Genomic DNA, 13,637 nt, shown 5'->3' with positions numbered 1-13,637 from the left:
GCTTAGAACAGTGCTTTGCACATAGTAAGCGCTTAATAAATGCCATTATTATTATTATAGAAACCATAACAATAACGGAAGAACTGTTATAAAACTTACAGATTGTGGCAGAAGACCGTAATCTGAGAAGCAGCGTGGCTCAATGGAAAGAGCCCTGGCTTTGGAGTCAGAGGTTCAAATCCCGGCTCCACCAACTGTCAGCTGTGTGACTCTGGGCAAGTCACTGCACTTCTCTGTGCCTCAGTTACCTCATCTGTAAAATGGGGATTAAGACTGTGAGCCCCCCCATGGGGCAACCTGATCACCTTGTAACCTCTCCAGCACTTAGAACAGTGCTTTGCACATAGTAATGTGCACATTAGCATATTGATGATGGCTTAATAAATGCCATCATCATCACAAATGGTCTACAGAGCTGCTGGTTTAGACCGGCACTCCGATCAGAGATGTGTCAAGTCATGCCAGGTAAAAACTTAATCAAACTCAATTTAATCACCTCTTAACAGAAGTTCTTCCTTCATAACAACTTCTAAGCACGAAACTTTATTTCATTAATCTACTTGGTGCTGAAGTGAAGTTAGTGAACAATGTAAAAATGCTTAAAATACTTTTTAATTGGTACACTTTGAAATCCTGAGATAATATATTTTATCTAAGTTCATGTTTCTGAACACCGGAAAATGTAGCTATCCGGGCTTGTCTTTGTCTTGTACCAAGTTGAAGTTTCTCTTGAGACCTGAAGACTGAAAACGCTAAGTAATGTTGTTTTACACAGTCTCTTAAAAGGTCATGAAACTCATTAATTATCAGAAAATTTCCAACAATTTTCATGGACTGGCATATTCTGTTCTACAAGTGCCCTTGGTCCTGAATATGGATACATTCCTCCAGATCAGAAAATAAGGTGCTCTGGCAGAAATGAAGAGAAATCTGACAATCCTCTCTCTGTGTAGCTGGCACAGTCAATTCTCACTTTCATCAACAAGGAAATTCACCAAAAAATTAAATTGAAAAAGTCAGCTATCATTCACATTTTAACATAAAAAGCCTGTGGCCATTACCTATCAAATTAGATTCATCCTTTATACGTACCTGAATTGACATAACATTTTCTACTGATATCAGCCCACACTAAATGTCACAAACAGGAGTACCACCTTATTCTACGATAAGGTTATCGGATTTTAGAAAATGAAAAACTACTCATTTTATAATAGCCACACATCAAACCATCAGAAAAAGCCAACGATATGCGTATCTGCGCTGAAGAAAAGAAAGTGTAGAAGTCATTCATCATCATCATCATCAATCGTATTTATTGAGCGCTTATTGTGTGCAGAGCACTGTACTAAGCGCTTGAGAAGTACAAGTTGGCAACATATAGAGACAGTCCCTACCCAACAGTGGGCTCACAGTCTAAAAGGGGGAGACAGAGAACAAAACCAAACATATTAACAAAATAAAATAAATAGAATAGATATGTACAAGTAAAATAAATAGAGTAACAAATATGTACAAACATATATACATATATACAGGTGCTGTGGGGAAGGGAAGGAGGTAAGATGGGGGGATGGAGAGGGGGACGAGGGGGAGAGGAAGGAAGGGGCTCAGTCTGGGAAGGCCTCCCAGACTAGGTTGTCAACTGTCAAGTAATAACTCTTGACAGTTACTGACGTGAGTTATTGACAAGAGTTATTGACAGTTAACTCTTGACAGCTGGAAATGATGGGGTCCCTCCAAAGTCTGGGCAAGCCTCTAGGCGGTCTTGGAATTAAAGGCTGGCACATTTATTACCACTGCAAGTACACTGCAGATTTATTATTGTTATTATTAATGAATAATAACTACAACAATGGTACTTGTTAAATGCCTGCTATGTGCTAAGCACTGTTCTAAGTACTGGGGTAGATATGAGTTAATCAGGTTGGAAACAGTCCCTGTCCCACGTGGGGCTCACGGTCTTAATCCCCATTTTACAGAAGACATAACCGAGGCCCAAAGAAGTTAAGCGACTTGCCCAAAGTCACACAGCAGACATATGGCAGAGCTGGGATTAGAAGCAAGGTCCTTTGGATTCCCAAATCCGTGCTCTATCCACTGAGCGATGAGGTCAACTTTCTGGTAGTAAAATCAGAGGCTGCTGAAGTGCGTTATCACTGTCCACCTTGGATTTGACCCTCCTTTCAGCTCTGAAGACAGGGAGGCTGGTCTGGGCCTACCACAGGAGAGAAAATCCAGAGAGAAGAGAAAACACATCCTCTCCTACCCGCTCTGCCATCTCCCTGCTCCCAAGTATCACATCAAGGAGTACATACAGGCTCCTTGATAATTAACGGAGAAAAAAAGCAGGAAGAATATGAAAAGAAAAAAAAAATGGATCTACCAGAAGCTAAAGGCACATCTTGTGGCACATAACCAATTTCCTCCCCTTCCAGTGACCCTAGATACTAATGAAATGAGCAGGATGTCAGGCCTAGAAGTGAGTCCCGTTGTGATCCAGTTATCCTGCATTTATAATTATGGTATTTATAAAGAGCTTATTATGTGACAAGTGCTGTTCTAAGCACTGTTCTAAGAATTTCCCCCAGCATCTAGTGTTTAACACAAAGTGAATGCTTAAATAATACCATTACTACTACTACTAAAACTTGCATCTAGACTTCAGGACGCACAAATCTTCAGCCCAATTTCAGCCTTGAGTTGTAAATAGCGAGAGGCTTTGGTTCAGAGCCATTCTTAAGAAACAACAAAAAGAAGTGAATATTTGAGGTGCTATACTTTGGGAGGGTACATATTCAGATGCAACACTAGCACGCGCCAACAAAAACTGCCATGAATGGGGAATTAATCCTCTGAAGCCGGGAATGCCACTGGGTTTCACTTTTAAAACATGTTCAGGGGATTCTGCGAGGGCTGTTGGTCCAGGCCGTCTTTCTTTAACTTCTTTATGATTCTAGTCCCAAATTTCTTAGAAAATACATAAATTCCCTTTCAGAATGCTCCAAGAACTAAAATATTTGATTTGAAACATAGTTGGAGGGGGAAAAACATAATGAATTACCACATAACTCAATCCTGCTGAGTAGCAGTGTGGCCAAACAGATTAAACCATAGGCCTGGGTGTCAGAAAGGACCTGGGTTCTAATCCTGGCTACGCCACGTTGCTCATTCATTCATTCTATCATATTTATTGAGCACTTACTGTGTGCGGAGCACTATACTAAGCGCTTGGGAGAGTACAATACAACAATAAACAGACACATTCCCTGCCCACTTGTCTGCTGTAGGAATGTGGGCAAGTCACTTAATTTCTCTGTACCTCAGTTACCCCATCTGTAAAATGGGGGTTAAGACTGTGAGCCCCATGTGGAACATGGACCGTGTCTAACCTGAGCAGCTTGTATCTACCCCAGCGCCTAGAACAGTGTCCGGCACATAGTAAGCGCTTAAATAATACCACCTAAAAAAAAAAGTTTCATTTGCATAACCAAAGCTGATAACATAGAGGAAGATGTACAAGCGATTACCTCAACTTGAGTAGAAGGGTCCTTGGAAGTTGTCTCTAGCTGTGACTCTGTGGTCCCATCGTTCATTTTGAAATGTATTTTGCACATGTAGCCATCAGAGCAGTCCTGTGCATAAACCCAAAAGAGCATATTTAAAAAAAAAAACAGTTTTGAAACAGAAAGATTGAATGCTATTCTTCTACAGATCATAAGGTGTAATTCTACATTTGACACTTGGAACGTGGAGATTAGAGAGTCGGCTGCTTCTTCGATTATGTGGCAGGCCGAACCCAAGTAAGTGACTGGAAAGTGTCAAGGTAGAAGCGAGGAGAGGGGAGGAAGGAGTGGAGAGGGACCTGGCTTTCCTACAGGGATCGGAAGTAACCTTGGCCAGGGTTTGTGGATCCTGAGCAATGTCGGGAATTAGGGCGCACTAACTCCAGATTTATGAATTGCGGTCACTGAACTCTTGTAGAGGTAAGTGAGCTGGGGAAGAACAAATAGCAAGCTGGGGAGTAAAGGGTGAAGAGAGCCGACACGTTTGATGGCGAAAGTAAGATAATGGAAAGGTGGGCAGATAAATCAATAAGGGCTTAAAGAGAGTAGAGGACATAAAATATGCGCAAAAGTGTAATGGGTCACAAAATATATATTTATCGTCGTCCTAAGCGTCTGAAGATAATTCTGCCAAAGGTGTTATTTTCCTTGAGTGGAAATGGAGCAGAACTAGAGTGACACATGATAGGTAGCCCCTTCCAGACCAGTTGCATGAAGAATTTGTGTCCTTCGGATAATAGCGCAAAAGATGCCAATAAGAGAGAATGCCATTTGGTACATTTTTAGATCTTCTTCAGGCAAATATTCATTCATTCATTCATTCAATCGTATTTATTGAGCGCTTACTGTGTGCAGAGCACTGTACTAAGCGCTTGGGAAGTACAAGTTGGCAACATATAGAGACGGTCCCTAACCAACACGTTTCATTTTTGATCTTTATCTCATGCCACTTAAGAATTTCCTTAGAGAACTACCTCTAGAAATAGGTTAAAGATTGTAACTTTTGCGCAATTTGCAGCAATTATTTTACAAAGAATAAGTCTCTTTTCTACACTGGGTAACTCGTTTCAAGGCAGGGAATAAAATAAGTCTTAAACCTTCACACTGAATGCCCCTTTTTGCTTTGGCTGCTCTCTATACCTCGCCACCACAGCAATCCACTTTTCTAGCAATTAATGTTAGGTGGGCGAGCTTTTTGCACAAAGACAGAGAACAATATTCGATGCACAGCTAATCATTAGCTGTGCATTTGGGCAGCTGTTTTTATTAAAGGAATTTTCCAGTAGAAAAGTACCCTTTTTGTCTGAATCTGCATGGGGCAACTTAATGTTAGCTGCCAATTTAATTATAATAGATTGGGGTAACATAGACAGGATGAACATTTTAGGACCCAAGAAGAACAGTGCTTCGCACATAGTAAGCGCCTAACAAATGCCATCATTATTATTATTATTATCCACTAGTCCCACATTCCCTTCTATCACGGGTACTCCTGCAAAAGTTGTATTTTGAGTGTTGGCCTATGGCTAGTATGGCTATTGGTGGTACTCAAGAATACTACATACCCATTTGTCAAACATGCCCCCTCCCTAACAACACATACAGTACCAGGAAAGGGACAGACAACCAGTGATAATAATAATAATTGTGGTATCTTACTATGTATTAAGCACTGTCCTAAACACTGGGAAAGATACAGGATAAACAGGTTGGGCAAAGTCCCTGTCCCACACAATGCTCAGAATAAAAGTAGGAAGTAGAAAAAGTAGTGAATCCTCATTTTACAGATGACATAACTGAGGCACAGAGAAATTAAATGACTTCATTTATTCATTCATTCAATTGTATTTATTGAGCGCTTACTGTGTGCAGAGCACTGTACTAAGCGCTAGGGAACTACAAGTTGGCAACATGTAGAGACGGTCCCTACCCAACAGTGGGCTCACAGTCTAGAAGGGGTAGACAGAGAACAAAACATATTAACAAAATAAAATAGATGGAATAAATATGTACAAATAAAATAGAGTAATAAATACGTACAGACAACAAAACAAAACATATTAACAAAATAAAATAAATAGAATACTAAATATGTACAAGTAAAATAGAGTAATAAATCCGTACAAACATATATACAAGTGCTGTGGGGAGGGGAAGGAGGTAAGGTGGGGGAAGAGGGGGAGAGGAAGGAGGGGGCTGAGTCTGGGAAAGTCTCCTGGAGGAGGTGAGCTCTCCGTAGGGCTTTGAAGGGACTTGACCAAGGTCTCACAGCAGGCATGTGGTGGAGCTGAGATTAGAACCCAGGTCTTCTGATTCCCAGGCCCATGTCCTTTCCACTAGGCCACACTGGTCCTCTGGCTACCCAACCTATCTAGGACAAACCAAATGACCACCGAATGCTTAGCCCTCCACCTGCTTTAACATCTGGTCCAGCTAACAACTGACATTCCTGGAGGAGGTTGGCTCTGACTGTTGGTGGGGAATAGGTAGCCACCAGACACAACCTTGCATGTAGAAAACACAACTTCCAGCTGGCCCATGGGCCCTCCGGTCCTTGAAAGCCACACCAGGAGCAATCAATGCAACTTTTACTGAGCATGCACTGAATGCAAAATGGGAAAATTGGGAATCAATCAATCAATCGTATTTATTGAGTGCTTACTGTGTGCAGAGCACTGTACTAAGCGCTTGGGAAGTTACAAGTCGGCAACACATAGAGACAGTCCCTACCCAACAGCGGGCTCACAGTCTAGTATCTGCCCCAGCTCTGCCCACTTTTTAAGTGGGCCAGTTAAACCTCTCCTTTAGTAGGGCCCATCCCAAAACTCACGGCCTGACACGACCTCTCACAGGGTTGTTCTAGATAGTAACTGTCATGTCATGTCCCATCCCACCTTGATTACCCTGTCAACCTCCTTGTGACCTTCCTGCCTCCTGTCTCTCCTCAGTCGAGTCCATACTTGACTCTGCTACCCAGATCATTCTTTGACAAAAACATTCAGTCCATGTTTCCTCACTGCCCAAGAACCTCCGGCGGCTGCCCACCCACCTCCGCATCAAACAGAAACTCCTTAGCATCAGCTTTAAAGAAGTCAATCACCTCGCCCCCTCCTACCTCACCTTGCATCTCTCCTAGTAATAATAATAATGATGATGGTATTTGTTAAGTGATTGCACTGTTCTAAGCGCCGGGGGAGATACAAAAACGTGGGGCTCACACTCAATCCCCATTTTACAGATGAGGTAACTGAGGCCTAGAGAAGTGAACTGACTTGCCTAAAGTCACACAGCTGACAAATGGTGGAGCTAGAATTAGAACCCACAACCCCTGACTCCCAAGCCCGTGCTCTTTCCACTAAACCACGCTGCTTCTAGTACAATTCAGCCCGCACACTTCACTCCTTTCCTCACTGTAATACTTGCTCACTCACCATTCCTCAATCTCATCTATCTTGCCGCTGACCACCGGCTCATGTCCCGCCTCTGGCCCAGAACACCCTCCCCTTCATATCCGACAGATTTATCTCCCCACCTTCAAAGCCTTACAGAAGGCACATCTCCTCCAAGAGAGGCACAGAGAACTTAAGTGACTTGCCCAAAGTCACACAGCTGACAGGCGGCAGAGTCGGGATTAGAACCCATGACCTCTGGCTCTTTCCACTGAGCCATGCTGCTTCTCCAGCAGCAAACACACACAGACACACACATATGTCCCAGCCCCAAAGCGCTTATGTACATATTCGTAATTTATTTATATTAATGCCTGCCTCCTCCCAGACTGAAAAATCATTATGACCAGAAAATGTATCCATTATATTGTACTCTCCTAAGTGCTTAGTACAGTGTTCTGCACATAGTAAGAACTCAATAAATATGATTGATTGATGTCAGGAAAACTCCCAGGCATGCAAGATGACGCAGGCCCTCCGACAAAGATACCTGGTCTCAACAGCTCGGCTAAGGTGGAATTGCAACCAAAATTGTTAGTATTAAATCATCTTGAGAGTTAGTTGGCAACATATTAGACAATGTTAGAGCTGTTAAGAAAATATGTGCATGTGCGAAGCTGTTTCAACCTGCCACTAATTTTGCTCAAGCCGGACTCTGCCTTTTAACCCAATTCAAGTAGCTGAATAATAATAATTAATTGTGGTGTTTGTTTAGTGCTCATTAAGGTCTCCCGAAAACTTACAGGTTTTGGTTCTTGTGTTTAGCTATTCCCTCAGCATTTTAGCTTATCATGACTCTCTTCCTCACCCACATCATCAGAAAACACATGACTCAAGGGAGAGACAAAGTCAGCACTGTCCTGAAAACAAGCACACATATAGGAACACGGAATGACTGATTGATGGCATGAGTCTTCTTTTTTTCCCCTGCTTCTACCACAGCAGGTCTAATCGCCTAACTTTACCTCACTCTTAATTCCCCCACGTCTGTCCTCTCACTCATGCTGTTCCCCCAACCTAAAATTCCCTCTCACCACAATCCAACAGCTCTCCCCACCTTTCAAAACCCTCCTAAAACCCCAGCTCCTCCACAGGTCTTTTCCAATTTACTCGAAACACCCCATCGTATCAACACTTCAGCTACCTCTAGGCATCTGCATATTTATTTATAGCTGTCGTTGCACTTGTGTATATACCTGTAATTAATATAATCGTACAGTTAATTAGATATTCTGATTACCCTAGCTGTAAATATTTTTATACCTATCTTCCTCAGAATGTAAGCTCCCTGTGGGAAGAGAAAATGTCTAGGGCTTCTGTGGACTTTCTCAACCACTTAGAATTATGTAGTGCATTTGGTGGATGCTCAATAAATACTGTCCCTATTAAGAGAGGACCAACAAGACCTGAAGCCAAAGGAGTCAGCACTTTGGTATATATGTGTATAATTCTATATACACATATAATAAGTCAGCTGTGTGACTGATGCCCGTTTACTTGCTTTGATGTCTGTCTCCCCGCCTCCAGTCTGTAAGCCCAGTGTGGGCACGGATTGTCTCTCTTTTTAGCTGAACTGTACTTGCCAAGCGCTTAGTACAGTGCTCTGCACACGGTAAGTGCTCAACAAATAAGATTGAATGAATGAATGAGTAAGATTTTTCATTTCAGCATGCACCTCTGATGTTTCCCTAATTTTCACTTAAATTTCACCCTTATATATTTGTGTGACTTCCTGCTCTATCCTTGTTCTTTCATTCATTCATTCAATCGCATTTATTAAGCACTTACTGTGTGCAGAGCACTGTACGAAGTGCTTGGGAAGTACAAATCAGCAACAGATAGTGACGGTCCCTACCCAACAATGGGCTCACCGTCTAGAAGGGGGAGACAGACAACAAAACAAGTAGACAGGTGTCAATTCCTCCTGCTCCCCTATTTTTAAATAATTTTTATTTGACTCCTTTATTAGTTGCAGTCTCCCTGAAGGCAGGGAATGTGGATCTTATATCTGTTGTGCTCTCCCGAGTATTCAATACAGTGCCCAGCAAAATAGGTACTCTATAAATATCACTGATTGATTTCCTCCATGCTTTTTTATGGTATTTGTTAAGTGCTTACGGTGTGCCAGTCCTACATGGGGTTCACAGTCTTAATCCCCATTTTACAGATGAGGTAACAAACACAGAGAAGATAAGTGACTTTCCCAAGGTCACACAGTGGACAAACGGTGGAGCCAGGATTATAACCCAGGTCCTCCTGCCTCCTAAGGCCTGGGCTCTAACCATTAGGCCATGCTGTTTCTCACACCTTTCCCACCCATCCATCCAGTTGCATACCCAAAAGTAGAAAGAATCCAAAACCATCTTCTTTCCTTATATGATTAACTGATGGTGGCCTGGCTATTAGTTGTTTTAAATTTGCCGTTCATGGCACTTTATAAATAGGGCTTATGTCTACATGGACCACACCAGAGCTAGAACCTTTGCGTTAGTTAGCACTCAGCACCTGAAGCGATTGTTAGATTGTGAACCCGAGGGTCAGGGACCATGCCTAGTTCCAACTTAAATTCTCTCCCAGTGTTTAGGTTTAGTACAGAGCCCTGTACCCACTAAGCACATAATTCATTCATTCAATCGTATTTATTGAGCACTTACTGCATGCAGAGCACTGTACTGAGCGCTTGGGAAGTACAAGTTGGCAACATATAGAGACGGTCCCTACCCAACAGCGGGCTCATCAAGAAGCAGCATGGCTCAATGGAAAGAGCACGGGCTTGGGAGCCACTTGTCAGCTGTGTGACTTTGGGCAAGTCACTTAACTTTTCTGTGCCACAGTTCCCTCATCTGTAAAATGGGGATTAGGACTGTGAGCCCCACATGGGACAACCTGGTTTACCTTGTATCCCTCCCCCCGCACAGTGCTTAGAACAGAGCTCGGTACATAGTAAGTGCTTAAACACCACAATTATTATTATTACAATCAATACTATTACTACCAAACAACAACAGGCTCCTCTTTTCTTGTCATTCATTCAACAGTATTTACTGAGCACATACTGTGTGCCAAACACACAACTGGTGGCTCGTCTTCCATTCCTGTCCACACCCTTTCCTTTTCGCACTGTGCAGAAGTTACTAGATCCTATCGCCTCCCCCATGTCTCTTTCCTAAACACAAGTTAGTGTACGACAGGTCTGGAGACCCAAGGGAAGAGGAAGCAACACAATCTGGCTACTTCTAGCAGAGAAAAATAAAGCTGACAGCAGTTATTTGTTGATATTATTGAGCCCTGGGACACCCTAGAAATAGACCTGCAGTTTACCCACCTCTTGGGGAATTAAAACCATTTTAAAGATTGTAAAGTGCCTTGTCTTTAAAGATAATTTTTCTAGTCACCAAAAGAAATGTGGAAGCCTTCATTTGCTATTTTACTTCCTCCATTCACTTTTCAACAGTGTTTGGTTTTCGGGTTTTCTAATTGCCCTGTTTGAGATTTCAATTTTGAATTCCCGGAACTGCACACGTGCCCTCATCCTTTTTATTTCATTACTACAGGTGTATTCATTCCCTGCCAGAGGAATGGCCAGTTGAAGACACAGCCAATTGGCAGACAGCAATTCAGAAGTTTGGTGCTGACAGAAAAACTTATTCTACTTTTGCTTCCACCTTAGATTAGGGTTTTATTTTCTCTGGCGGTAACTGGGGAAGGAGAAGGGTGGGAAAGAGGGTTAATGTTGTTTTCACTCAATCACCTTCCTCCTCTTACCTTGCCTCGCTGATTTCTACAGCAAGGCAGCCCACACACTTCACTCTTCGGACGCCAATCTACTCACTGTTCCTTGATCTCGTTTAGCTCGCTACCGATCCCTTGCCCATGAGCTCCCTTTGGCCTGGAACTCCTTCCCACTTCACAGCCAACAGATTATCAATTCTCCGCACCTTCAAAGCCTTCTCAAAGTCACTAGAACCTAAAACCTCCCCCTCAAGACTGTAAGCTCGTTGTGAGCAGGGGAATGTGTCTAGTACATTGTATTCTCCCAAGTGCTTAGTACAGTGCTTTGCACACAGTAAGAGCTCAATACGATTGATAGACTCTACATTCCTTGTTCCCTCTCAGGATCATACCTGGAGAGTTTCCAGTACTCTACTAGTCTTGGCTACAGGAGGCAGAGTCAAGCAGAGGCATACCCACTCCATCCCAAGCTTGGGCAGTGGCTAATGAGTGGAAGGCAATTTGCCACAACTCAAAACTCACCTCTGCTGGGCATCAGCGGCATGGGAGACGGTCGAGAGTGGAGACTCAAACTGACTGCGTGAAAGAAGGCAATGGTAAACCACTTCTGTATTTTTTAACCAAGAAAACTCTATGGATACACTACCGGAATGATTGCAGATGTAGAGTGGGGTGTCCTGGGAGAGATGCTTCCATGGAGTCACTATGGGTCGAAGACAACTCAACAGCATAAAACGAGGGCAGGGAACCCGTCTACAAACTCTGTTATAGTGTATTCTCCCAAGCTCTTGGTATAGTGCTCTGCACTCAATATATACGATTCATTCATTCATTCATTCAATCAAATTTATTAAGGGCTTACTGTGTGCAGAGCACTGTACTAAGCACTTGGGAAGTTGGCAACATATAGAGACGGTCCCTACCCAACAGTGGGCTCACAGTCTAGAAGGGGAATATCATCTCAAATTAAACCCTAATTTCCCCTATTCACTCTCCCTTCTGAGTCACTCACACGCCTGGATCTGTACCCCCTAAGCACTTTCCCAGCTCTGCCAACTGTCAGCTGTGTGACTTTGGGCAAGTCACTTCACTTCTCTGTGCCTCAGTTACCTCATATGCAAAATGGGGATTAAAACTGTGAGCCCCCCCATGGGACAACCTGATCACCTTGTAACCTCCCCAGCGCTTAGAACAGTGCTTTGCACATAGTAAGTGCTTAACAAATACCATCATTATTATTTAATATTCAACCCACCCCCACAGCACCTATGTACATACCCCTATACTCTACCATTTACCCACTCTATTATTTTAATGTTCATCTCCCCCCAGACTATAATCTCCTTGTGAGCAGGAATTGAGCCTATCAATTCAGTTGTGTTCTACTCTCCCAGACGCTTAGTACAGTGTCCCAGCACCCAGTAATTGCTCAATAAATAGCTTTGATGGATTTTTAATCTTACGTTCTGTTAGTTGATCATTTCCAGTTAAGTGATATAGACTTCTTTACATAAAGAAATATATTTTCCTACCCAATACCTTAGTTCTAACAAACAACTAAATGATGATCTCGGCTCTCCCTTCCTGCATTTACGGACATCATATAATCCATCTTTCACTACCAAAAAAGCTCATGTTCTAACTTTGATCTATTTTCAAATAATGCATTTTTTTCTATTTTTGTTCCTCTATAATTGGAAAGCATTTATCAATTCAAACTGGAGAGGCATTATCAATACAAACTGGAGAGGTCATGCAAAAAGCTAACAAAGGTACCTCTTTAATATCGAATTCCTTCTTCCCAGAATGACAATTTACCTCCCATATGCAACTCTTTCCAGTTAACTGCCAGCTAATTGGGAATTTAACAATTGTTAAATGAGCTAAGGTGGAACCGTTATCTTTCCCCCAATGCAAGAGAAACTTTAACAAAAATGTTAAAAAGGTAATGAGGTCATCAGAGTTTAAGTAAAATATTTTCCTTTTCGAGAGCTATGTATAATAATAATTTTTAAGTGCTTACTATGTGCCAAGCACTGTACTAAGGTGCTAGGGTGAATGAAACAAATTGGGTTTGACACAGTCCCTGTACCCCAGGTGGCTCACAGTCTTAATCCCCATTTTACAATCGAGGGAACTGAGGCACAGGAAAGTTAAACGACTTGCCCAAGGCCACACAGCGGACAAGTGGCAGAGGAGGGATTAGAACCCAGATCCTTCTAACTCCCAGGCCCACGCTCTATCCACTAGGCCATGCTACCTGGAACGCTGACCTTCCTGTTTTATTTCTTCTCTTACAGAAATATAGGTCATAGAGAAAGCAATGGGACGGCTCAGTGCTGCGTATTATTTTGGGCTCTTCCACATTCTGTTTGCCTGGTGCTAAAGCGTGCAAGTACTCTGATCCCCAGGGAAACCTACAAAAACAAATTGAACATCTCACGAGAGTACCATTCTAAGCAAATGTGAAGACACGAATATGAAAAGTATTCCTTTGTTTCATGCTGCATTTCTCAATAAACAGATCATGGAACTAATTTTTTTTTTAACTGGGGTTTTTTGCAAGCAAATAAAACCATAAATATTTTAATGCATGGAGGATTTTCAAGGTCACATTATCTACATGATAATTCTACATAACCACTTCCCCACAGACATGTTTCCCCCACAATGTCCTTGCCAGTTGAGATCTTCACTAAATGGTCCCCAGGCTGTCTCCAGTCTTGCTTTGCCTGAAATTAGTTCTTAATAAACAATATTATTATTACTACTACTACGAAGCACTATAACGTTAATAAAATAAGGGCATTTATTAAATCCTCATAGCTCCTGTCCTACCGGGGGCTCACACTCTATTTTATCCTCATTTTACAGATGAGGAAGCTGAGGC

The 13,637-nt window shown here is 42.4% G+C and overlaps 1 protein-coding gene across 1 annotated transcript in view; it reads right to left on the bottom strand.

The window, feature by feature from the left end:
- The window catches only part of ATG10 (autophagy related 10), a 201,797-nt gene that overhangs the window by 163,108 nt on the left and 25,052 nt on the right, over positions 1-13,637 (bottom strand). The window contains exon 2 of the mRNA XM_038765759.1: positions 3,531-3,635. Within this exon, the coding sequence (XP_038621687.1) occupies positions 3,531-3,635 (105 nt within the window). The remainder of the gene's footprint in view (positions 1-3,530; positions 3,636-13,637) is intronic.

Source organism: Tachyglossus aculeatus, chromosome 23 (genome assembly GCF_015852505.1).
Source record: "Tachyglossus aculeatus isolate mTacAcu1 chromosome 23, mTacAcu1.pri, whole genome shotgun sequence".
Lineage (NCBI taxonomy): Eukaryota > Metazoa > Chordata > Mammalia > Monotremata > Tachyglossidae > Tachyglossus > Tachyglossus aculeatus.
This window is presented reverse-complemented; position numbering and strand designations above follow the sequence as displayed.